Below are 12,416 nucleotides of genomic sequence, written 5' to 3'. Positions count from 1 at the left end.
CTGATTAAAAACAAACAAAAACAAACCCACAACGTTTTCTTATACAGTCAAAATGATGCACTTCATAGAAATATGACACCAGAAGCAGAAAGAACAGCAATACTTGAACTTTTAGACAAAGTCTAACAAAATGAGGCTTCTCTCAAAACCAGCGAAATTTCCACTCTGATGGCTTCATTGTGTTAAAGAAATGCTTTTCAGTTACACATAAATACAGACAATAAATTAAAGATGTCTGCACCTTTCCAAGCAGGCCTTTGTGTTTGGAGAGCAGACCTCCACCGTTCTTCACGGCAACATCTAGATTCCGCCTGTGGAGCTCCACGAGGGAAACGCTGAACTCAAACCTAAACAGGCAGAATGACACAGTGAATTTTTTTTGAGCTTTGCTCTGCTTATCAAATGGCTGAAAAAAAAAAAAGTGAGAGGGGTGGACTCACGTCACATCGTAGACCGGGTTGAGGTTTTTCTTGACTGTTGGAGTTTTCCTTCGACCTGACCTCCGCTTGTCGGGAAGCAGGTAGAGCCGGACGTAAGGATCCGAGCCATGATCAGTGAAAGCTATGAGGTTTCTGAGGAAGTCAACAAAGGGTAAGAGTCAAAACACTAATGTGTCTGAGGAAGAAACACCCCATTTTTTTAATTACCTGCAACTGTGAACAGCTACGATGAGCTTGTTTCTCTGGGAGCTGTGTCTGATCGTCAGCTGGATCTCCCCCAGGGGGAAAAGACTGGGGCCTGAACCACTATGAAGACAGAAAATACATCAAACATGCTCACGATACCCGAGCTGTAATGACCTCTTAGGTTTGTTGTTGCACACTATCAAAACACACTTATACACCAACCAAACAGCTGCCTTTGTTGTTCAACATGTCCTTAAATCATGATATAAGATGTAAAAATATTAGGAACTATTGATAAAGACTGATAGATACTTGTGAAACTGCTCGAGTCTTTGCTGCAGCTCCTGAGCAGCGTAAGGGTTGGAGATGTCTGAAGCAATGCTGGGAGTTGGCTCCTTGCCACTGGCCAGGTACTGCTGGGAGCCCGAGATGGCCAGGTTTGAGGTGCTTCTCCCAGTCTCCGCCAAGCTCTTCCCTCCTCCACCTACACTGCCATCCTGCCCAAAGTCCATGCTTTGCTGGGTCCTCACAGTCTCCTTAGCTTCTTTCTGCCTGTTCAGCATCTCCTTGGCTGACACGGAGGATGATCTGGGAATGTCTGAGGTAGAGGCGGGAGGCTTGGGCGATTCTGAGGAGATAGAGGGCCGTGGGGTCGAGTTGGAGGACTCGGATTTGCGGACCTGCACTGAGGACGGGGTGGAGTTTGAAGCTGTTGAAGTGCCCTTATCTAGACTCAACACCTGAAATCATTATCAGAATAATTATTTTCACAGTTTTGAATGGCATAAACAGCAACAAAAAACAAACCTAGGGAAAGGCATTTCTATATTTTTGTTTTGAGAAAGAGTTCTAGGGAAAAGTTAGTCAGTGGATCTTTATGTCAGTTTACCTACAAATAAGATTTCAACACAGACGTGCGCTGTGGCATGTTTGGTTTCTGTAAACTTAATCACAAAAGAAAAGCATCATATAGACTGTTTTCCACTCTGGAGAGACACCAGGTGGTTAACTAGTTTTAATATTAATGATGTAAAAATGGGTAATGTTACTGCTGCCTTACAGTCTCAAATCTTCTGTTTAGTTAAGCAGTACTGTTAGCATTCACTTGAGAACTGCTGATAAGCTTTCCTATGAGGGTAAACAGAGGCCTGTGCAGGCACTGCCTTCTGTTCTGCAGAAAGTGTGCTGAAATTCAAAATCCAAATCATTACTCGTACATAGTTGAAATGATTCCTCAGAAAAGGTTAAAATGTCATTAACAATAACACTTTATAAATAAGTGATGCAGAAGCAAGACATGTAATGTGAAAATACTCATTGAATTTGATTCACTGAATTACAGTGGGGCAAAAAAGTACTGTACATAAGGTCAAGAGTTTGAATTTTTGATGTTTTATAGAAGCGATGCATCGTCATGGTAGTGGAGCAGTATGTACAAAGACTCTCCCCTAGCCTATCATCACATGCGTTTCTTCATCAGAATCTCTAGAAACCCAAATTCTCAAGTCACAGAGTGGGACCTGCATCGTCTCTGGCGAGCTTTATGGCTTCAAAGGAAATTGGCTTGGATAATTTTAGATCTGAAAAAATCATCCTTAAGGAAAAAAAATCATTGCTCCTTTACCCGCAGAGCCATTTTGATCTTGAGGGTACAGCTCGGTCCAGAGTTCCTCAGAGGGAACCTCTGGTTCAACGTCATCTCCTCTGCCTCCAGCAGGCGAGTCAGGGGCAGTGTTAATGTCCCCAGTGAACAATCGTGCTTCTCATCCTTCACCTGAAATATTAAGTGTGATGAAGTTTTATTTTAAGGCATAATGTAAGTTACAGTTCATATATTCCATTTTATAAGCATTTAACTGTTTATAAAATCAGCTGAATGTCTTCATACCTCAACCTCCAACTCTTGGACTTTGGGATTGTGGATGAGGAAGGTGAAGGTTTCCTCCCACAACGGTTCATGAGTCTTATACTTGGTCTGGAAACAGACAGAAAGGAAGAGAAGAAGAAAGTATCAAGCCAAGATGGATCATACATTCAAAGTCAAGAAGCAAGTGTACAGGTACAGGGCTCACGTGCTGTGAACCAATCACAGCCTGAACGTACATTTATTTACATTTATTAAAGCTTTGATTCAATTCATTTATCAGTCTTTTATGTACAAAAAATTGCTGCAATTTTCATAATTGGCATCTTGGGAAATTAATAAATCAACCAAATGTGGATTTTACGTGCTCTCACCTTACTCTCGTAGGACTTGTGTCCCACTCTGAACTGGACAAACGGGCTGGGATCACTGGTCACCTTCTTACCAGACTACAGCAGGACAAACAAAAAAACAGTAATAATATTGGACTGGGTATGCTAGCATTATATATAACAAGAGTGAGTGTTTCTTTGGACTTCAGTTTGAAACAAAAGGAGTGACACTGAACTCCGCTGATTAAATTAATTTCTATCTCACACAGTGTCATTTTGTGACTTTTCAAGAAAGGAATTAAAAAAAAAAAAAAAAAGGACAACAGGTAAAAGTGCCCAGAACCAGTTAGTGTAGAAACCACACCAGATCATTGTAAAAGAAAAGATTAGAAACCAAAAAAATTTCAACTGTAGCTCAGACAACAACGCTGTTATTGACAGCACACGCTGTTAGAATCGGTTTTAGTCAACAAACACGATGAGAGGAGTTTGTTAATGAGTTTTAAAAACAGGAAACATGATCAGTTGTGAAGCTGCTCTGGATGCTACAGCAGCACTTCCTAATGCGAACATGACCTAATGAGTTTTAATACAACAATCCAGATTTTTAGATGTTTGATGTGATTATTTAGTCTGCGAACAGCAATAAAAGTAACATTAAAATATTTAAAAGAAGCATGTCTTTGCTGAAAATCCCCACAGACCTCTTTGCAAATCACTTCAAACAGGAACTATTTTCTTCTGGCGAAAGTAGTTCCAGTGAAAGCTCTTAATAGTGGGTCTGTGAACCATCACAACAGACATGTTAGTCTCACTGTAAATATTTTAAATGCAATTCTTGGAGCTTGGTTGACCATTTCAAATAAACTCCTTGACTGTTTAAGGTTGCCACAACTTTCCCTAAAGGTTGTCTTGAGTGTCTAAATCAGTAACAGTATCCACAGGATTGGTAAAGGGTATCGCCACAAATCAGCTGTGACTTCTGACTTTTAGAAGAACTACAAAATAACTATCAGTAGCAAAACTTGTAGCAACGGGAAACTGAGAAACAAATTCAGACTACTCAGATCAGTATTTTAAGTTTTAGACGTTTTTCCCTGAATGTGCTTAACGGCTTCATATACTACATGGTCAAAAGTATGTGGACACCCTTTATCTTCAGTTTCAGCAGAAATCCCAGTAGAGCAGCTTTTCCCCATCTCCCTGTGCTCAGGTCTCTTCTTGTTAAAAGGGAGTTTTTCCTTCCCAGTGTCACCAAGTGGTTGTTCATCGGATTACTGAGGTTTTATCTCCTAATACAAAGTGCCTTGAAGCAACGTTGTGATATGGCGTGATTTAAATAAAAGTAAATCTACATGCCAGCTTGCATCAGCTTATGGCTCAGCTGGTTTGCAATTCTCTCATGGTGAATTGTCATTATGCTGCTTCTGCAAGCCACTCTGTAACCCACCTCATCTCCAGCTTCACCATTTCTTACATTTCAATGTCAAACTGTTGTGGGTGAGGGGATCTTGCTGCTCGGGTCCCTGACTTTATGGTTGCCAAATGTAGGGGCAGAGATGCCCAGAGGTTACAGAACAGAGCCACACGGCAAATAAACATGACCGTAAGTAATATAACAATGCTATTTTGACTAATGCGAGCGTTCTTTAACTTAATGGCAGCATTCATTTTTTCCACTTATTCAGCATAACATTGCCCTCAACCTTAAAGCTACATACATAAAAAAAAATTGTTTAGAAATCCCCCAAATTGATGTCTGACATCGAATTTATCAACATCTACAGTCGGAGAAACCATATCTGTAACTTTCCAAAACAGACACTCCAACATCCACTGGCAATCTGTCGAGCTCTTTTGTTTATTTCACAACAATTAAGACACTTTTCTCAAACAAAACATTGGAGTCCACATACTTTTGGTCACATTGTGCATAAGCGTTACTGTATTTCCTTTATATTATTTCCCCTCAGTGTCTGATCGGGATGGGTGTGCTTGGTTGCCGTGACATTACCTTGATGGCCTTACTGACCGAGCCCTTCCTCAGCCCCGCTTGGTTGAACTCTAACGGATTGCGCTTTGATTTTCCCACAGGGACAAGGAAGGAGAGAGCGAACAACAGCACACACAGACACACACAGACACACACCACCAGGTTATTTGGGAAAAGAGGAGCATGCCGGGAAGAGGTGGAGGAAGGATTGGTGTCAGCACATCAACACCATCGGCATCACCAGATGTATCGGGATGCACCGCACAGTGACAAAGACAGAGAGACAACATGAATGATCACATGGTTAGTGTTATTCCCCAATTAAACCGTGACATGAAGTTAAAACTAGAGCTCAACCAACAGCAAATTCAGGCTGACATACACCGATGAATGAAAACATTTAACTTTTTATTAACCGCGTTGATATAACATTACTTTTAGACACTATTAAATAGTTTGGATATTAAAAACTCACGTCTTTTTCTGTTTTAATGAAATATTGAGGATTCTAAAAGATGTTTAGATCTACAGTTCATTTATTATGCAAAAATATCAGCCAAAACACATTGATTGGACTCTAGTGAAAATACCACAGCATTAGATAAGAGTCAGTGGATACAATGGACAAGAAAATACATGGGTGTCAGAGAAAAATGAAAGTCAGATGATTTGTGATATAGTAATGATTGGGGAACAAATATAAAGATTTCTAAATGGAACGAAAACAATGATATTAAGACCATGGACAGCAAACCCAATGAAAAGTGTTTCAGTGTTGAGCAAGAACAGAATGGAGTGAAATGGCAACAAAACAGAATGTAGCATCCTTGTTATTCAACTTTCAACTACATCAAAGACAGAAACCAATTCATTTAGACAGAAGAAGCATTGTTGGGGAAAAGGAAGGGTAGCTGTACATGCTACTGTAAGGCTGTCATCGAACATCATGTTGATGGCTTGTTTACGCTCAGGGTGGGCCTTCATGCGTCAGGTTTTGGGAATTAGTGAGAGACTTTAACAGCCCAACCATGGACAGAATAAATATGTTACGCCCTGGGATGAGCTTGGGTTAGAAATATGAAGGTTCAGTAGGAATAAAATGGCTTTGATGTAACTACCCCCTAACCCTAACCCCCTAACCCTCAAGGGGTGTGCGCTTATCTGGCATTTAAACTAACAGATATACACATGCTGATACCTTTACTGGTCAATCTTATAAAACCTGGTTATTGTTGAGTTTTGTTTGTATGCAATAACAGTTAGATACTTGATATCAAGGACAGATAACCTATGATCATTGAAGTTTATCCTCTCAGATCTTTTATACCTCATTCTATAATTAACCATTTCTTCCAATGAGGTCCATTACTATCTATAAAAATCCGATAAAAGACGCCTCACGAATTCTAACAGGAGGACCCTGAGGCAAACCCTTGAGGTCAAGTCAATAGTTAGATGAATGAGATGATTCAGCTAAAGGCTACTCTGAGTGCGCCATCTTCAGATCTCCCCAAAACACTCAGGCCTCACCGAACGGACTGACCCAAAATAAAAATCGTTTACAGCCACACCTACACATTGTATTGATAAAAGATTGAATTCAGCAGGAACATATGAAAAGAAGCTTCTCACATTTCACATTATCATTCCTTGAAAAGAGACACGTATGTCTACTATAAATTAAATGCCATCTTAGCATTCACCATTACACAGTCTGTGCATTACTTTAAAAATAATCACACTGGCTTCAGGTTTTTGTGGAGCTCTGGCCTGTGATGTCAGAGTTGAAGTGAGTGGGCACATGGGAAGGGGAAAACCTGAACACACAATGGGCTTAAACAGGAAGGATGGAGGGAAGCAATCCACAGAGAATTCAGCCTCCCTAACCTAAAAATCTCACAGTGGTCAAAATGCATGCCTTCCTCCTTACACACTTCAAAACAACTGAGATCAGTAACTTTGCCCCTGTTTTTGGACTAAATCAAGTCTGTGAGCACTGAAATGAACTTAAATTTAAACTTTTGATGTCTGATGTGTTCGAGAAGACTACATCGAAATGGTTCAAACTATTTTCTGTTTTTTATGCTGTCTCATTGCAGAACACAGAGTAAGACTGAATAGCTTTTAACAGTATCCACAGAGCAGTATTGATTTGTTTACCCTTTTACAGTAAAACTCAATTGCTCTGATAAAATGGAATCTGTGTCGGCAGCCAAACAGAAAAACATCAGCATGGCTTACTTCTTAGGAGGAAATGAGCCGTTGAGACACTGAATTAGCTGCGGTGAAGAGAACATGAAACCTGATTAGTAGAAACAATGTACCATAAGTCTACTCATTCTGCGAGACCACTAATATCTTGTAATACACAATAATGGTGGAGGAAGGATGATTTTGACAGGCCTTAAATATAAACCATCATTGTGGTTTTGATCATCTTCCAGCCAAACCCTTTTCTCATGTTCCTCAGCTTTGGAATCAGTCAAACCAATCAACAACAATTTAACAAACAATAATTATATTAGGGAATCTAACCCAAGCACACGTAGGGATCCATGCTCATCAGGCAAACAAACAAGGAAGCTCTCTAATCATGCCATTCTCACACTGCAGGGTGCAGAAAACTGCCAGCGAACTCACAAATAAGCTCCGATAGAGAGAAGCCGTGTTCTCGCAAAACACGAGGCCCGACGCGCGCCTCTCTTTTAAGTAGCCAGAGCCCAAGTTCCCCTCGAAGACACTCTTCAGAGGGAAGAGGAGGTGAGGAAGCAAGAGGAAAAGCAGAGAAGAGGAGGCTGAAAAGAGGAAGGTCAGGTCTGTGCAACAGAAGTCAGAAATGAACAGTTCTTAACAGAGTTAGCTTTTTACCACCTGTCACAAACAGCGAGTGAGTTCATGTATGTTTCCACCGTACAGGGAATTTGAAATGGTATTCTCTGTGTAGGACGACAAAGTAAAACTACCACATTAAGGAAATATGCTGAATATGTTTAGAATATAAAATGTAGTTTAATTTATTTTTTTAATGGAGATCTTCAGTAATATTATAAACCATTCACCTCAAACTCTTTGCTGAGCTTTGGAGGTGAAGTCAGTACTGAGCAGCACTTCTGCTCTTCTGACTTAAAGACAATTTTTCTCTTCCAAAGCAATTTTCAATCTTCAGCTTTTTACATGAACTTTTCAGAGCTTGATTTTTACTTGTGTGCTTGCAAAAAATATGAAAAGCTTAAGGTTATTACAACAGATATTACGACAGAGAGAAGAACAAGAAAAAAGTTCAGAAAGCAGAAAAGCAAGAGGCCGAAGTGATACAGGCAAAAATTAAACATAAAACTGATCTCAGAGACTGCAGAAAAAACAAAATCCCAGTGAAGAACTAAGAGCTCAGCAAACACTGCAAACACTGGTTCATTGAGCTTTAACACGCTTAGATCAATGAACAGAGCAGCTATATCAACATAATCATCCTCGTCTTTCAGCTCCATACATTTAGGATTTAATTTCTGTTTGAGTAAATTAACGCTGCTGCTGTTCATGAGTGCGACGTTCGGCCGGGTCGACTCACCGGAAGGTTTCTGGCCGAATCCAGGAAGACAATGAGCACCGCAGACGAGAGGCCGTCACTGGCTTGACTGCGATCTGCTCTGATGCCCGACAGCACCTGGGAGGAAAAACGCAAAGATAGGCTCAAGCAGAGTTAAAGTTCCAACCAAGCAAGACAACATCTCACATAGCGAGTTTAAAAATGTAAATGGAGTGCTGGATTTAAGCTCCCTCTGGCGACTGTACCTGGTCCAGCCTTTCAGGGGTGGACAACAGAGACAGCCACTCCAGTTTGAGGTGTAACTTCCCTGTAGCCACATCTTCCAATGGAAACCACTGAAGTGAAGAAAAGTTGTTGTTATATTTCAGGAAGAGCAAAATTGTAATTACAGCAAATATCATCACTCATTTACTTTTTATTGAATTACTTAAAATGATGCAAGTTATAAAAATAATTCTTAATTAAAAAAATGCAACTTAAATTCACTAGTTCAATCTATTTGTTTGACATCATTAAGTTTGATTGGCTATTGTGATGTCAGATAATGCAAAGCAAACAAAAACACAACAAATGACATCATATGCCTGTGCATCAGGGTCCTACTGAAACTTACAAAAACATAACATTATTACAAAGTGCAAAAGAAAAACCCAAGAGTTTCCACTTGCATGTGCAGAAACAAGAAAACAGCATTAAAGTCTAATGTGATAAGTGAATAAAATTGCTAACTGGATAATTAAACGACTGAAATGTTACTTTAAACCAGCAGCGTGCCAAAAGCATTGAATGCAGCACACACCTCATCGACCTTCTGTTCCTTCTGGAGCTCGGCCATGTTGATTGCAAGACTGGAAAAACAAGTTATGAAGAATTTAAATACAAATAAAATTTAAAATCGCAGTGTAATATCCTCAAATGTCTCATTTTGCCAAACGCCCAGTCCTAAATAATATCAGCAATTCACATTTATCAAAGACTGTCTGGGTGTTTGCATTTTTTACAGGGAAAAAAATGAATTAGTTATAAATATAAGCTGCTGATGGAATTTCCTTATTTTTGCCTTCTGTTGATTAAATTTTCACAGAGGGTTTCAGAATGAAGCTGTCTCATCACAGCACACGACACACTGTGTCGTGACGCTGCGCAATAATGAAGTCTGGTGGGAAATGAAATTCAGACACGCAGCGCTGCTTTCATTAAACGCCACCAAGGATTCGGCTTGAAAGCTGCGATTGCTTTCAGAGGCCTCGTCCTTTGATGAAAACCTGTTACGAATCACATCAAACAGCAAACAGTAAAAATTTGTGAGAAAAACACTGATAAGATTTTTTAAAGAAGTTTTCTTTAAATATGAATTGCGTGTTTCAATTTAGAACGCCAGTCATCAACTTAATACTACAGTAAATAAAGCTGAAAATATCTAAACATTATGCTTTCTCCAAGCCAAGGTGGCATCCTCAAAAATAACAAATATACTTAAAAAAAGAAGTTAGAAAAACAGAAAAAGCACCACACTTTTATTTATTTATTTTTAGCCACTAAAGAAGAATTTGTTTTTGCATTTGCCTTGATAGATGAATAATTATTTAACCATCACATAATTAGAAAAGTAAAACGCTAAATTGACAGCTGTCGTTTTAAAACAGTCTTCTGTGACTCAGCTAAAATCCAGCCTAAGAAGCAGCGTTACCTTCCCAGAAAGTCGTCCTGATCAGGGTCTTCATCGAACAGTTCAATCTCCATACTGCTCCCCGAGTGATCATACACCAAGGCCTGAAAATAAACTGCATTACTACATACTGCACACACAGTACACACACAAACAAACGAGAAGGCGCGGCTGCAGACTGCATGGAAACACATTGACTTTGTACTGAGCAGGTCCACTGCTGGTGCCAGATCAAAACAAGACAACAGATTACATCCAATTAGATGAAGTTACTAATTTCTTACTGTCAGGAGAAACATTTATTCATCATTATTGCTCATTCACCTCTTCCACAAAGACAAAGGGAAGGGAACAGATAAATAAAATATGTTTCGGTGGCTCACAAATCAAACCAGATGAACATGATAAATATTTAAATCACATCCTAAAAAAACCAAACTCATGGACAGATTTATCTTTGGTCTCTTTTTTGATCAAAATATTAAAGCGCAGAACAAAAAAAACCCAATCCATCATTTAGTCTTGATTTTTAGTTTCTTTAAAATCTAAAAATTAAATATTAAATCTTGTCACTACATGTTATGTGTTTATGTATTTTAATGGTGCAGTTGGGGCAGCATAACATGTAAAATCCAGCGGAAACAGCTTTCTTAGCCGAAAATGTGCACCCATTATATTACCTTTATTAATTAAAAACTCAACGGAATCAGGAGATTGAAAAAACCTCCATATTAAATACTGTTATATGTTACAACAACCCTACAAAACAAAAAAGATATCGGACAATATTACACTCTAATCTTGTCACCAGTGACTCCGTGCAGCGTCTTCTGAAGCTTACCTCATAAACTTCGTTCCACTTTGGGTTTACGGTGTCGCGGATGACTTTGCTCTGATAGAGATCCGTCCCAATCTTGATGACTCCGTACGGATCCGACTTCCCTTTGACCAGCCCTCCCAGGAACTTGTCCTTACGCAGCAGTTCCTGAGCCTCGATGAAGTGGATTCTCAGGATGCACTGAGGACACAGAAAGATTATTATCAGAGCTTCTGAGGGCATTGAGGAAATCATCTAAATTACAGATTTATTCACCCGTTTAATTTATTTATTTATATATTTTTTTAGCAGCTATAATTTACTTGGCTGCATTGTGTTACCTTGGGAATGGGAAAGCGCAGTCTAGCCATCTGGGCCTCTGACACTAGCGGGATGTCGATGCGGTTTGGCAGCACCAGGTAGCTGTAGATGATGTCCTGCAGTAGATTGTCACATAACCCACTGACAGAGTGATGGACGGGGAGAGAAGGAGAGAGGGAAGATGACGAACAAATGTAAGAAATCATTAAAACTGATGTTATATTGTGTTAAAATATCCAGCTGTGCAAAGCGAGGCCCTGTGCTCAGGCATGCTTCCCTCTGGTTCCAGAAATGCATTTAGTGGCTGAAAAACAGATCTTTACCCATCCAGAATGGAAACAGCCAACAAGTATACTGAGGCAGCAGTAAATGCCAGCTGTTGTTTGTGTACAGATTCAGTACTGTGGTATGTCTAAGTATATGTGACAGAGTCAGGTGACCATACAGTTTGTCACATATCTGAGCCACACCCATAAGAAGCACACGGCACACTGATTATGAAGAACATAAATTCTGAAGTAATCCTCAGATGCAAAGATGACAAAAAAGCTAACAAATAAATAGAAGACAAACAACCATCTTTCCTGTGCAGAAGCAAGCAGACAGAAAGGCTCTGCCTTCTGAATGAGCTGCAACTGCTTGGCAGGAATTATTTGTTTGGTGGCAACTACCTCCAGGTAAAACTGTTCTAAGATAGGAGTAATCAAGACACCGTTTCTGGAGGAATCATGTTCTTATTGAATTTCTGAATAGTAAAAGTTCAATCATCTCCTCTGTATTAAGCCAAAATGATCTCTATTTGACAGCAAACTAAATACTGTGTATGGATCATCCTTTGATATTTGACCTCTTTCCTCTAGGTGGCAGCAGCATCCTGTGTAAGGAACAGCATCGGCTGCTTTCAGAAGGGATGACTTAATCCTCTGGAGCAGCTGATTCTGGGTCAGCTTTACTCTGGGATTTCACATCAGCGCAAACTTGATTTTAGTGTCGACGCGCTGATTCCTGAGCTGCTTGCTTAACTACATAACTGTCTCCAGATGAGATTAAGTGGTGCAATTCTGCTGCCAGGCCCATGCTTAAAGACTCAATGAAGTTTCAACACATCCCATCAACCCTATAAAAGGAGCTCGGTTTGGTAATAGACTGAACGTTGTGTGTGTGTGTGTGTGTGTGTGTGTGTGTGTGTGTGTGTGTGTGTGTGTGTATGTGTGGCATTAATGCTGCTATTCAAAAAGGAAGCAGCT

The 12,416-nt window shown here is 39.8% G+C and overlaps 1 protein-coding gene across 4 annotated transcripts in view; it reads right to left on the bottom strand.

Annotated features, from left to right (window-relative positions):
- Window positions 1–12,416, bottom strand: part of esyt2a (extended synaptotagmin-like protein 2a) — a 52,167-nt gene that overhangs the window by 4,356 nt on the left and 35,395 nt on the right. The window contains exons 9-23 of one of the 4 annotated variants that reach the window (XM_004565509.6): window positions 11,190–11,310; window positions 10,873–11,049; window positions 10,053–10,135; window positions 9,162–9,210; window positions 8,608–8,697; window positions 8,384–8,479; window positions 7,456–7,557; window positions 4,837–4,899; window positions 2,865–2,939; window positions 2,515–2,601; window positions 2,251–2,400; window positions 939–1,366; window positions 648–746; window positions 441–572; window positions 242–347 (exon numbers count right to left, since the gene is read on the bottom strand). In XM_004565509.6, the coding sequence (XP_004565566.3) occupies window positions 242–347; window positions 441–572; window positions 648–746; window positions 939–1,366; window positions 2,251–2,400; window positions 2,515–2,601; window positions 2,865–2,939; window positions 4,837–4,899; window positions 7,456–7,557; window positions 8,384–8,479; window positions 8,608–8,697; window positions 9,162–9,210; window positions 10,053–10,135; window positions 10,873–11,049; window positions 11,190–11,310 (1,858 nt within the window). The remainder of the gene's footprint in view (window positions 1–241; window positions 348–440; window positions 573–647; window positions 747–938; window positions 1,367–2,250; window positions 2,401–2,514; window positions 2,602–2,864; window positions 2,940–4,836; window positions 4,900–7,455; window positions 7,558–8,383; window positions 8,480–8,607; window positions 8,698–9,161; window positions 9,211–10,052; window positions 10,136–10,872; window positions 11,050–11,189; window positions 11,311–12,416) is intronic. The other 3 variants (XM_004565510.6, XM_004565511.6, XM_004565513.6) reach the window with 3 other exon arrangements.

This window comes from Maylandia zebra, linkage group LG18 (genome assembly GCF_041146795.1).
Source record: "Maylandia zebra isolate NMK-2024a linkage group LG18, Mzebra_GT3a, whole genome shotgun sequence".
NCBI lineage: Eukaryota > Metazoa > Chordata > Actinopteri > Cichliformes > Cichlidae > Maylandia > Maylandia zebra.
Note: the sequence above shows the minus strand (reverse complement) of the source record. Positions and strands in the feature narration are given on the sequence as shown.